This window comes from Balaenoptera physalus (assembly GCF_965194825.1).
Source record: "Balaenoptera physalus genome assembly, chromosome: 2".
NCBI classification, from domain to species: domain Eukaryota; kingdom Metazoa; phylum Chordata; class Mammalia; order Artiodactyla; family Balaenopteridae; genus Balaenoptera; species Balaenoptera physalus.
The window spans coordinates 38,275,871-38,289,800 of NC_138883.1; the positions used below are offsets into that span (position 1 = coordinate 38,275,871).

Consider the following 13,930-nt stretch of genomic DNA (forward strand, 5'->3'; position numbering starts at 1 on the left):
GTTGGGTCTTCGTTGCTGTGTACAGGCTTTCTCTAGTTGCGGTGAGTGGGGGCTACTCTTCGTTGAGGCACCCAGGCTTCTCATTGCGGTGATTTCTCTTGTTGCAGAGCACGGGCTCTGGGCACACGGGCTTCTGTGGCTCTAGAGCGCAGGCTCAGTAGTTGTGGCGCTCAGGCTTAGTTGCTCCACGGCATGTGGGATCTTCCTGGACCAGGGCTCGAACCTGTGTCCCCTGCATTGGCAGGTGGATTCTTAACCACTGCGCCACCAGGGGAGTCCCTACCCTATTTTGAACATCTAGTTTTTTGGTAAATTTTTCCAAACAGTGAAATCTGAAAAGTCTGGAAGTCATTAGTCAAATTGATATTGAGCCAAATTTGAAGGCTTGGAACATTAAAAATTTAATACCCAATAATATCAACAAAGTTCTGTCCAGAATTAAAACTGAAATCACAGAAGAATGTTTAATTTGTCCATATATATAGGTATAAAATAAGTTAGTAATGTGGATTTTGTGGTTTAATACTTGTAAGAACAAGATTCTGCTAAAGAGTTTACATATACATAATGTAAGAAAAATGAGTAATAATAAAGAGGAAGTATATTTTCTTGACCTACTACATTCTTTGTATCAGTGTCATCTCTAGCAACCCTTTTGAGAAACTATTTGGAGACAAAAAGAAAATCAGATTTGAACTAGACCCAAAGTAAAAATGAATAATGTACCATTGGTTTTAGGCTAACAGATACATAAAAATGATCATCATTTTTCTTTCTTGGTAATTTTGAAGTTAATTTTCTTTATTAAGCTAAGTATAAAGGGATATTAATGTGAAATATTAAAATATTCTTGTCATCTCCTACTCTATTTTATGTCTATATATGTGTCAAGAAAAAATAAAAAGCAAGAGAGAGAAAAACCAAAAATGCCAAACTTTTCAGAGACCTTTTAAAAAGTCTGGGGAAAAGTATGTCAAAGGGGCAGTTATTGTTGGATAATCTCTTTACACTTTCTCAGTTGTTTACCTTGTATTCTATTTTTTCCCCAGTGAGAAAAAGAAAGAAAAGGAGCGTGAAGAATTGTGGAAAAAACTGGAGGATCTGGAGTTAAAGAGAGGTCTTAGACGTGATGGGATAATTCCAACTTAACAAAAATAATGACAACAACCTTACTAACCTGTGGAGTCACACATTTATGTAGTAGAAGATGGAGCAGCAGTTTTCTGTATTGTGCAACTTTACAGTAGATTTCACATTTGTTTCATTATTACAACAGCACTGTATATACCTGTCTCTAAGTAAAGGAAAAAAAAATAAGGACTTCAGTCCAAAGTTTGGACAGTAGATGGACTTCTCAGAACTTGGCAAACATAATCATTGTTCTAACCCTCTTTAAAAAAAAAAAAAAAAGCAGTCTTCGAAGATCTGTCAATGAAATTTGTATATTAAAATTCCATTATTGGGAGTTCCTTATTTATCATTAGCAGAGAGTATGAAACAATTTTCAAATGTGAACAATCTTAAATTTAGCTTGTCTTTCTGCTAAGCTGTTAAGTGTATTTATAGTAAAGAAGGGAAAAAAAAGACTGTCATTTCCTTATAAGTTTGTATAACATCCTCCTCTGGGTAACTTGACTGTAATTTGACATCTTTTCCTTTTGCACATCTTCATGAGTTGAATGTCCACGTGGAATGGGGCCGTGAATTATAAAGGTCCCTGATAAAAGTTTTGTTCACTGGAGCGAACATCTTTCCAGTAAGCAGGTAGTCCTGGTACTCCTTTAGTTTTAAAATTAGGAGTAAAAGAGAGCAGGTGATAAACATAGTAGGGAAGGGAATTTTGGATTCACGCATCAGTTTATGGTGACTCCAAATCAATGTCTTGAATCCTTTGAAAACAGGCACTGGGACATCATAGGGTTCAGTACCTGACCAGTATTAGTTATGTACGTCATTGAACACACAAACCAGAGATGTTTTAGAAATGTCAGAAGACATCCTTTTGGACCATTTTGAAATAAGAAAGACAAACACTAAACAGTACCACCATGAAATTGATCACCAGGATTGCGAACCTAATTGGGAATAGAGTTGAGCAAACAGCTTGGACTGTTTGGAGTTGTTGCCTTACTTTTTAATATGTATTTATAAAGTATTCCAGCAAAAGAGGATGAAGCCTCTGGGAAAAAAACAAACGTATTACAGTGTTTTTTGTAGATTCTCATTCTATATCCCATCACAGCGCCAGCCCTGTTTTTAGCCAGAAAGGATTCAGGATAAACATTATTATGCATTCTGAATTGAATGCGTATTCCTAACTACTGTATTTGTTACCAAAAGTGGTTCTACAAATGCTACTGAAAAAATCTGGAAATTCCTAATGTCCTGAGTATTAATAATAAAGTTTAAAAATGCTTTTATATCAAAGGTGCATTGTGACCAAATTGTTTAAGAAAAACAAAAAACAAAATCTAAGGCTGTATTATAGATCTATCTTATTGGCTCTCTGCTTTGTATTTAAAAGAGGAAGCTTACATCTTGGGGAGTTAAAATGCTGATAAAACTTGTGTACATTATGTACTTACCTAAAGCAGTTGCATTATTGTGTACTGAAAGATATGTGTTTTGGGATTTATTTCCAGGATGCTTTTGCTTGTTATGGACTTGGCAGCAGTGAGTTGATAATCCTAAACAATCCCTTCCAGCAGTATTCGTGGTATAGAGCTGATTCTGCGTTCCTGTGTTGAATTGTGATAGTAGCAAACAGGAACATATGAACTGTTGTTGCTCTTAATAGAAATATGGTATCAATATGGACTTGTATATTTTCTTCCTTCCATTTAAAATATAAGGTAAAATATGCAATTTTATTCTTTACAAGAAAAAAGGAAAAAAAAGAAGCCACTGACCTTTCTCCCCTATTAAGTGTTTCAGGATTATCAGGTCACAGTTTGTGCGTAAAAGTCAGCTGATTATGGATATTGTCATCTCAATAACTTTGTAAAACAAAAACAAAATTTGGCATTGTTAATTCTGAAAAAGAAACAGCAGTAAAAGAGTCATATGCAATACCAAACACAACATGGTTTAATGGAATTAATAGATTTTTTTTTTTTTTTTTTTATAGAACATTAATGGGAATTCAATGTAAAGCTGGCAGAGGCTGCCAAAGATGAAAACAACTTACTTTAAAAGTACTGGAGCAAAGGTGCAAGTTCAAATGCTAAAGATAAAAATAAATTTGTAACAAATCATCTCCTTTAGCCCTTTGATTTTAGCCTGTTAGTTTTAACTCTGCTTTACATTTAATTTTGACAATATAAACTTTTGTTTGCCATTAATTCATCTTTTTAGATTAAGGACATTACAATCACAGGTTTATGAAATATCTCTGCCCATTAGAATGAAATGCAGTCATTTGAAATGAGAAAGACCAGGATCCTTTTTTGCACCTCACCCTGTCCTCAGAGTTAAGGTGAGAGCTACACCGATATCCTTGATGTCAATTTCACATGTTGATCATTCCAAACTGAGAAGAATAAAGCCAAATTTTAGACGTATTTAAAGACGTTATTATAGATATATGTCTAAAATTCATAGGGCAACTTCTGAGAAGAAACACTGTCTTTTCTTTTTTAACTGAAAGTGACAATGTGGCATTTGTCATGTTGTGTCCAGTGATGCACAGTAACTGAGGTAATCTGACTGTTGCACTATGTGACATATTTAAGGACGTACTTGCTGCATTTGCAGCAGCCCTCTCTTTGTCCTTTCCCACATTTCTGCTGTTGCTGCAACTTGAGTTAATTGTGACAAATGCATCTTTGTGTTATATTTTGTTTGCTTCCTAATTTCCAGAACTATATATAAATATATTTTTTAAATAGCAAATATTGTAGTTAGTGAGTGATGATCGCTCCAACCTTATCCCTACCATATTGGTTTCAGGGGTAGGATTAAGCGTGTCTTTGGAAGAAAAAACAAAAAGCAAAAACAGAACCCTGTGGTTTAGAAGGATGCTGAGGCCTTAGGCTGTGGGCCTAGAACAACCATGTGAGTGAATTGACCCATCTCATACTTTGAATCAAGCATGCATTCCTTTTCTCATTGTGCAGGTGTCTCCAGTTGTTTTCCTTCAGTGTTTTCGTCCTTTTAAATTTTATTATATTTTGCTCTCCCTGACATCTGTTTTTTATAAAATAAAAAATAAAAAAAGTAAGACATAGATAATACCCTCAATGCCTCTGGATACTCACAAGCAGGGTTACGCTCCTTCGTCTTGGGCTCGCTTGCCTAAATGGAAGGGTTTAATTTATTTTGTACCTCCTTCTATGCGTGGGACAGTCCAGGGTGCAGAGCTAGGAATTGCTTATAATTGCACCTGCTATACTTAAATGTATAGCCCTAGGTTCAATCACACTATGGAAAGAAAAAAAAAAAAAGTATATTTAGAGCTTTAAAAGCTTTTTTATTTTTTTGTGGGGATCGGGGGGTGGGAAAGGGAAGATGTATGGATGTTATTGGCATTTTTAAATGTTCAGAGGTTTTTGTTTTGTTTGTTTTGTTTTGTTTTGTTTTGTTTCTTCTGTTTTGTTTTTTCTTCCCTTTAATTGGATGCACTGACCTGGCCCAAGAAATGAAGAGATTCTCTCTTTTGATGCTATTACCAATGTTATAACAAAGTGACAGTCACCTGTAGCAAAAAGGTGGCACCAGACATGATCAGTGATATTTTATTTGCACATCAATATTTTTATTTTTATATTCTGGCTCAGCTGCTTCTCTGAGTGGAGTTAAGGAATGAGCCACAAAGGATTTTTGTAGTAGCTATATTGGCAACGCATTTTATATTTCTCAGTATTTAATTTTGAAACTCTAAAAGGATTGTGCATCTTGAGAGAAAGTTGAGCAAATTTTAATCTAGTGTTAATTTGTGCTGCTTCTTGTGCACGATAGCAGCAGTAGTATCTCTCTTGGAAATAAACATCCCATATTATGATGTCTATGAATATAGGTTTCCTTTTCTACCCTCCCTCCCCTCCTTCCTTCCCTCCCTCCCTCCTTTCCTTCCTTCCCTTCTCTTTCTTTACTTTTTTGGAAATCACTTATTGTATATAAGTTGTAATCCAGACCTCATGTATCAATGGGGAACTTTCAAATATAAATATTACCAATACATTTTCTGGTTGTTGTCTGATTTTTGATTGAGGTATAATGAGAATGACATGTCCATTGCTTTTGGTTTGAGGATTTCGCTTTAGCTTCATAAATCTTTTGGTATTTTAGTATTTCATTGTTTTAGCAGGAGAGGGCAGCAAAAGTTCATTTTCCCCGTTAGAAATGCTGTGGTTCATGATTGGTTTTAAATTTAGTTGTGTGTGTTTTTTTAAACAGCATCTGTTTGTGGGTAGAGGTAAAAATGAAACATTTTTGCTATGAGAAGTTGCATATGAAAATTATAGACTGGGTCAACCAGACAGTGAAGACTTCTGATCCACATTAAAGTTAAAATGCCACAAAGCAATCTTCCAGCGCTGGCTAAAATGTGCTACTTCCTTTTCAAACACAACAAAATGCAAGCCGAGTCTTAAAACATTTGGAGTTTTAAAATGTCTTTCTTTGAAAATGATTTACTTTCTTCAAAGTGGTAACAGAAACAAAAATGAAGGTGCTCCCAAAGGGAAATGTAACCTTCCCCTTTCACAGGTGTGTGAGAGGTTCTGTACTGTGGGTGCATCCTAATAAAGAAGCAGTGAAGAGTTTTCAGGTGCCTGGCTGTGTGTATTTGTTTGTTTGTCTGTTTCTGACATCCATGGCCTTTTTGAACCATACTAGTGGTAGATTTGATCAATGTAGCTGCGAGGCAGTGGGGTTGGAATGTTCAGGCTTTCAACTTGAGAAAATCAGTTTGTGATTAGGGAGTGGTCCAATATCTATTGCTGGATAACAAACTACCCCCAAAACTTGGTGACAAAACATTTGTTCACAAATGTATGGTGTGGGCAGGAGTTGGCAATAATGTCTTGTTTCTGCTATTCAAGTATCAACTTGGGTTTATCAAGTGGGATAGGAGAATTCATTTCCAACATGGCTCACTCATATGGCTGTTAGCAAGTTGGTGCTGGCTGTTGGCTTGGGGTTCAGCCAGAGGCCTCAGTTCTTCTTGACATGGGCCTCCTTATGGGGATGCCTTCTTGGGCTTCCTCACAGCATGACAACTAGGAATGAGTGTTTTAAGAGACAGGAAGTGGACACTGCCAATACTTTAAGGCCTGGGCCCAGAGACTGTCATGGCATCACTTCTGTAATATTTTCTTGGTCAAACAATGACAAGGTCTGCTCAGATACAAGTGGAGGGGACGTAGGCCTCATCATGATGTGATGAGAGGAGTGTCATCTGTAGCCAACCATGGGATACTTTCTTTGTAAAGCATTTGATTTAGGTGTGCTTTCCTCTCTTGGCTAATTAAATCATATCAGATTTGGAACCATGTAGAGTTAACCAATTACTGTTTCATGTTCAGTTAAACTCTGACTTGGGGAGGGAAAAATCTTGGTAAATTTAGCAGTTTTGTATTTCAAAGCATGACCATTTTAACATCTGAAGGTTGTAAGTTATTTACCAAGAAGAAACTTGTAACAAAGAAGGGTTAAAAGAAATTTAGGGTTCAAAGAAATTTAAGAGTTGATTTTCATGGAATATCTAATCCTTTCTATAACATTGCCTCCTGCCTGTAAACACTATATTATAATGGAGGCAAAGTTAATGTACAGTCCAATTCCTATTTCCTGGAGTTCTATATAATAGTGTGTCCTGGTGGTTTCTCTTAGATCAAATTCACATTAGATTTTTTTTTTTTTTAACAGAGACTAACTATGGGATAGTTAACCAAGACTAACTATAGGATAAGGGGAATTAAAATTAGATTTTTTTCTGATTCTGATACATGTTCAATGTATAATTTATTCTTGAAAAGGAAGATTTTAAAAACCAAGTTTAATAGCTACATGGCTGTGCCCCATACTTAAAAGTCCACTGCAAGTCATGTGCATTCATTGATTGATTGGAGCAGTGTTTATTGATTACCTCTGTCCATAGTCTTGCCCATTCTCTGATGTGCAGATTTCCTGCCTCTTTAATGTCTCATTTAATTTATTTCACCTCTTGCAATCAAAGTCTGAATTAGTCGTACAATTTGAGTCACATTTCGCTGCTACCAGATGATATGAGGCCTCAGAACCAGGATGGATATCAGCCACGGCCCCCTTTGTCCTCCCCAAGGCTCTTCAGGCAAGATGTCTCTGTCTAGAGTCACCCAAGGTGACGGCCGTGGACTTGGAAATCAGAGATTCTTGGGATCATTTGGCTTCTGACATCTATCAGCTGTGTGACTTTGGGGAAATCGCTTGATCTAAGCCTCAGTTTCCTTTGTAAAACGCAGGTAAAATGGTACTTATAGTGTTGTTATATTCCATTAAGTAATATATGTAAAGTAGTTAGCATAAAGCTTGGCACATGGTAACCTGAAAAAATTATTACTTTTAATAAATGGTTATTTTATTAAATCCAAAAGTTAAACCCAAAGTTAACAAAAGGATAGAAGTAATAAAGATTAGAGCAGAGATAAACAAAATAGAGAATAGAAATCAATGATACCAAAAGTTGGTACTTTGAAAAGATCAGCAAAATGAACAAGCCTTTAGCTAGATGGGCTAAGTAAAAGATGACTCAAGTTACTAAAATCAGAAATGAAAGTGGAGGTATCACTGCTGATTCTACAGAAATAAAAAAGAGTATAAGAGAGTACTATGAATGATTGTATGCAAAAAAAAATTGGATAGCCTAGATGAAATGATTAAATCACAGTGAAATAGAAAATCTGAATAGACATGTAGGTAGTAAGGGGGTTGAGTCAGTAATCAAAAATCTCCCAATAAAGAAAAGTCCTGGTCCTGACGGCTTCACTGGTAAATTCTACCAAACATTTAAAAAAGAATTAATATCAATCCCTCTCAAATGTTTCCAAAAAATTGAAGAGGAGGGGACACTTCCTAACTCATTCTGTCAGATAAGCATAACCCTGACACCAAAAATAGAAAAAGATACTACAAGAAAAGAAAACTAAAGGCCAATATACCTTATAAACATCGATGCAAAAATCTTCAGCAAATTACTAGCAAACAGAATTCAGCAGCATATTTAAAAGGATTATACACCATGAGCAACTGGGATTTATTCCTGGAATGCAAGGGTGGTACAACCTACAAAAATCAATCAATGTAATACACCACATCAACAAAATGAAGGGGGAAAATGAAAAACAACCCACACAATCATCTCAATTTATGCAGCAAAAGCATTTGAGAAAATTCAACACCTTTTCATGATAAAAATACTCAACAAAACAGGAATAGAAGGAAACTACCTCAACATAATATTGGGTGGGCCAAAAGTTTCGTTCCTTTTTTTTCCCCGTAAGATGGCTCCAGTAGCACTTAGTGCTCTTTAGCTTCATTCAAAACAATTTGTTAGATTGTGTGTGACAGCTATCATATCAGTGTGCATTTAAAAAAAGACATAAATATTGGTGAATTTTTGTGTAGCCATTTTAATATTGAAGGTGGAAGAAAAAAGCAACATTTTCGACATATTATGCTTTATTATTTCAAGAAAGGTAAAAATGCAACTGAAACATACAAAAAGATTTGTGCAGTGTATGGAGAAGGTGCTGTGACTGATCAGACATGTCAAAAGTGGTTTGTGAAATTTCGTGCTGGAGATTTCTCGCTGGACGATGCTCCATGGTTGGGTAGACCCCTTGAAGTTGATAGCGATCAAATTGAGACATTAATTGAGAACAGTCAGCTTTATACCATGTGGGAGATAGCTGACATACTCAAAATATCCAAATCAAGTGTTGAAAATCATTTGCACCATCTTGGTTATGTGAATCACTTTGATGTTTGTGTTTCATGTTAAGCGACAAAAACCTTCTTGACCATATTTTCGCCTGCGGTTCTCTACTGAAACGAAAGGAAAACGTTGCGTTTTTAAAACAAATTGTGACGGGAGATGAAAAGTGGATAGTGTACAACAATGTGGAATGGAAGAGATCGTGGGGCAAGCGAAATGAACCACCACCAACCACACCAAAGGCTGGTCTTCATCCAAAAAAGGTGATGTTGTGTATATGGCGGGATTGGAAGGGGGTCCTCTATTATGAGCTCCTTCCGAAAACCAAATGATTAATTCCAACAAGTACTGCTCTCAATTAGACCAACTGAAAGTGGCACTCGACGAAAAGCATACAGGCTTTGTCAACAGAAAACACATAATCTTCCATCAGGATAACACAAGACCGCATGTTTCTTTGATGACCAGGCAAAAACTGTTACAGCTTGGCTGGGAAGTTCTGATTCACCCTCCATATTCACCAGACATTGCACCTTAGGATTTCCATTTATTTAGGTCTTTACAAAATTTTCTTAATGGAAAAAATTTTAATTCCCTGGAAGACTGTAAAAGGCACCTGGAACAGTTCTTTGCTCAAAAAGATAAAAGTTTTGGGAAGATGGAATTATGAAGTTGCCTGAAAAATGGCAGAAGGTAGTGGAACAAAAGGGTGAATATGTTGTTCAATAAAATTCTTGGTGAAAATGAAAAATGTGTCTTTTATTTTTACTTAAAAAACCGAAGGCAATTTTTGGCCCACCCAATAAAAGCCATGTGTGAAAAATCCACAACAAACATCATATTCAATGGTGAAAGACTGAAAGCTTTTCCTCTAAGATCAGGAAGAAGGTGAGGATGCCCACTTTAACTACTTGTATTCCAACATAGTGGAAGTTCTATCCTGAGCAATTAGGCAAGGAAAAGAAATAAAAAGCATCCAGATTGGAAAGGAAGAGGTAAAATTATTTGTTTGCAGATGGTATGATGGTATAGAAAATCCTAAGGACTCCACAAAAAGTAGTTAGAACTAATAAATGAATTCAGCAAAGTAGTAGAATACTAAGTCAACACACAAGAATCAGTTTCATCTCAAAAAAATGTTTGGAATCTTAAGCAAGTTTTTTTCAGAAAATAGATTTTTAAAAAATTATTCCCAACTTATTTGATGAAGGTATCATTACCCTGATACTAAAACTAGTCAAATGTATTAGAATACTAATAGTACAGAATACTACAAACCGTTAACTCTCATAAATGTTAATACAAAAATGCTTAATAAAATATTTGCAAATAAAATTCAGCAATATTTAAAGAAAAAAATCAGTTTCATCTCTATACACAATGAATAATTTGAAAAGGAAATTACAAAAACAATTTCACATACCAATAGCATCAAAAAGAATAAACTCCTTAGGAATTAACCAAAGAGGTGAAACACTTGTACAATGAAAACTATAAAACATTGCTGAAAGAAATTAAGATATAAATAAATGGGAACATATTCCATGTTTATGGATTCGAATACTTATTATAGTTAAAATGTCAGTACTACCCAACATGATCTACAGATGGAATGCAATCACTATCAAAATCCCCATGAAGTTTTTTTTGCAGGAATTAAAAAAAATCCATTCTAAAATTCATATGGAATCTCAAGGGAGCCTGAATAGCCAAAACAATCTTGAAAAAGAACAAAACTGGAGGATACACACTTCTTGATTTCAAAATTTACTATAAAGCTACATTAATCAAAACAGTGTGATGGTTTTGGCATAAAGATAGATATATAGACCAACGGAATAAAATAGAGAGTCCAGAAAGAAACTCATATATATGGTCAAAAGACTTTTAATAAGGTTTCCAAGACCTTTTGAAAAGGATAGCATATTCAAAAAATAGTGCTGTGAAAACTGGATATCCACATGCCAAAGAATGATGTTGGACCCTTATCTAACACCATATACAAAAATTAACACCGAATAATAAAGGACCTAAATGTATGACCTAAAACAATAAAACTCTTAGAAACATAGGACAAAAGCTTCACAACATTGTATTTGGCAATGACTTCTTGGATATAACATCAAAAACACAGGTAACAAAAGAAAAAAAATAGACAAATTAGACTTCATGAAAATTTTAAAAAACTTGTGCATCCTAGGACACTATCCACAGTAAAAAAGCAACCCACAGAAAGGCAGACAATATTTGTACATTATATATCTGATAAAGTGTTAATATCGAGAATATATAGAGAATTTTCAAAAACTCAATGATATAAATACCAAACAACCCAATTCAAAAATGGAGAAGTATTTAAATAGATATTCCTCCAAAGAAGATAAATGAATGACCAATAAGCACATGAAAAAATGCTCAACATCACTAATCATTAGGAAAATGCAAATCAAAACTTCAGTGAGAAAACTCCTCACACCCATTAGGATGGCTACTATCAAAAATCAGAAAACAACAAGAGTTGGCGAGGATGTGGAGAAACTGGAACTTCTGTGCACTGTTGGTGGGAATGTAAAATGATGCAGCTGCTGCGGAAAACAGTATGGCAGTTCCTCTAAAGATTAAAAATAGAAATACCATATGATCTGGCAATTGCACTTCTGAATATATACCCAAAAGAAGAGAAATCAGGGTCTCAATGAGATATTTGTACACTCATGTTCATAGCATCATTATTCACAATAGCTAAAATGTGGAAGAAACCCAAGTGTCCATCAACAGATGAATGGATGAGCAAAATGTGGTATATACATAAAATGGAATAGTATTCAGCTTCAAAAAGGAAGGAAATTCTGAGATATGCTACAACATGGATGAACCTTGAGGACTTTATGCTAAATGAAATAAGCCAGTCTTAAAAAGACAAATACTGTTTGATTCCACTTACATGAGGTACTTAAACAAGTCAAAAATTACAGAAAGTGTAATGGTGGTTGCCAGGGGCTGAGAGTAAGAGAGAATGGGGAGTCATATTTTAATAGGTATAGAGTTTCAGTATTATAAGATGAAAAGAGTTATGAGGATAGATGGTGGTGATGGTTGCCCAACAATGTGAATGTATTTAATACAAATGACCTGTACACTTAAAAATGGTCAAAATGGTAACTTAAGTTTATGTGTGTTTTACCTCAATAATTAAAAAAATACTACCAAACCATTTTCTACAGTGGACATGACATTTCACACTCTCACCAACAATGTATGTGAATTCCAGTTGCTTCACATTCTTGCCAACATTTGGTGGTGTCACTTTTTATTATTTTAGACATTCTGGTGTATGCATATAGAGATGCCTTATTGTGGTTCTAATTTGTATTCTGATGACTAATTTATATTGAACACTATTTTTTCATGTGTTTTTTGGCAATTTGTGTATCTCCTTTTGTGAAGTGTCTGCTCAAATCTTTTGCCCATTTTGCTTTATTGTGTTGTTGATCTTTTTATTATTGAATTGTAGGGGATCTTTATATAGCCTGGATAATAATTCTTTTCAGATAGATGTTTTGTGAATATATCACAATGTTTTGTGAAATTTACTCCCTACCTGATGAGCAAAAGGTTTAAATTTTGATGAGACCTAACTTAACATTTTTTTATTTTTATGATTATTGTTTTTTGTGACGTATGAAATCTTTCTCTTCCCCTGCTTCCTTTCCTCCCTACCTGCCAGACCAAATTATACTCTCTTATGTATTCCCTTTAAGAACTTTATAGTTTTTACTTTTATGTGTAGGTTCATGATTCACCTTGAATTATTTTTTTGTGCATAGGTTTTAATATAAAAATCTAGATTCTTTTTTTCTGTATGGATAGCATATTATTGCAGCATCAATTATTGAAAATTCTCCCCAAATAATTGCTTTGGTGCCTTTGTAAAAAAAAAAAAAGAAAAAAAAAAAAAAAGGCTACCATAAAAGTGTGGATCTAAATTTAGGTTCTCTATTCTATTTCAATGGTTGACTTATTGATTTTTATACCAGCACCGCAGTCATGATTACTGTAGCTTTAAAATAGTCTTGAATCAAGTTGTCTAAGTACTTCAATTTTTTATTTCATTTTCAAGATTGCCTATTATAGATCCTTTGTATTTTCATATAAAATTTAGAAGAAACATGTCAATTTCTACAAAAGAAAAAAAAAACCTTGTGAGATTATGATTAAAGTTGCATTGTATCTCTAGATAATTTTGGGAAGAATTGACATCTTCATAATATTGAGTATTATAATCCAGGAACATGGTATTATTCTTCATTTATTTAGTCTTTAATTTCTCTCAGCACTTTTTAAATTATTTTCAGCACAGATATCCTGTATATCTTTTGTTAAATTTATTACTAAGTATTTTATGTTTTTTGAAGCTGTTATGAATTGAATTGTTTTTTAAATTTCATTTTTCAATTGTTTGCTGTTAGTATATAAAAACACAGTTGGTTTTTGTAGATTAACTGCCATCATTAAACTTTGCTAAAAGCAGTTATTAGTTCAATTAGTTTTTATAGATTGTTTAGAATCTCTATGTAAACAATCATGTTATCTGCAAATAGCAAGTTTTACTTCTTTATTAATGGTCACTAAATTTCTATTTGTTTTATTTCCTTTTTCTTGCCTTGTTGCAATGGTTCAGACTTCTAGTATAATATTGAATAGAAGTGTTGAGACTGGGCATCCTTGCCTGATCTTAGAGGGAAAGTGTTCATTATTTCTCCATTAAATATAGTGTTCACTGTAGGTTTTTTGTAGATGCCCTTTATCAGATTGAGAAAGTTCTCTTCTATTTCTACATTACTGAGAGTTTTTATCATGAATGAGTGCTGAAATTTGTCATATGATTTTCCTGCATCTATTGAAATGATCCTATAATTTTTTCCTTTATTCTATTAACATGGTGAATTGCGTTGCATTTCTGGGATTAAAGATATATATAGTTTATACATCTATATAGTGACCCTTGAACAACCT

General features: G+C 34.3%; 1 protein-coding gene across 3 annotated transcripts in view; it reads left to right on the forward strand.

Annotated features, from left to right (window-relative positions):
- PPP2R5E (protein phosphatase 2 regulatory subunit B'epsilon) overlaps window positions 1-5,762 on the forward strand; it is a 151,372-nt gene extending 145,610 nt beyond the window's left edge. For all 3 annotated transcript variants that reach the window (XM_082442714.1, XM_082442716.1, XM_082442715.1), the window contains one exon: window positions 1,050-5,762. In XM_082442714.1, coding sequence (XP_082298840.1) covers window positions 1,050-1,149 — 100 coding nt within the window. In that variant the 3' untranslated portion in view covers window positions 1,150-5,762. The remainder of the gene's footprint in view (window positions 1-1,049) is intronic.
- Window positions 5,763-13,930: the final 8,168 nt, after the last annotated feature.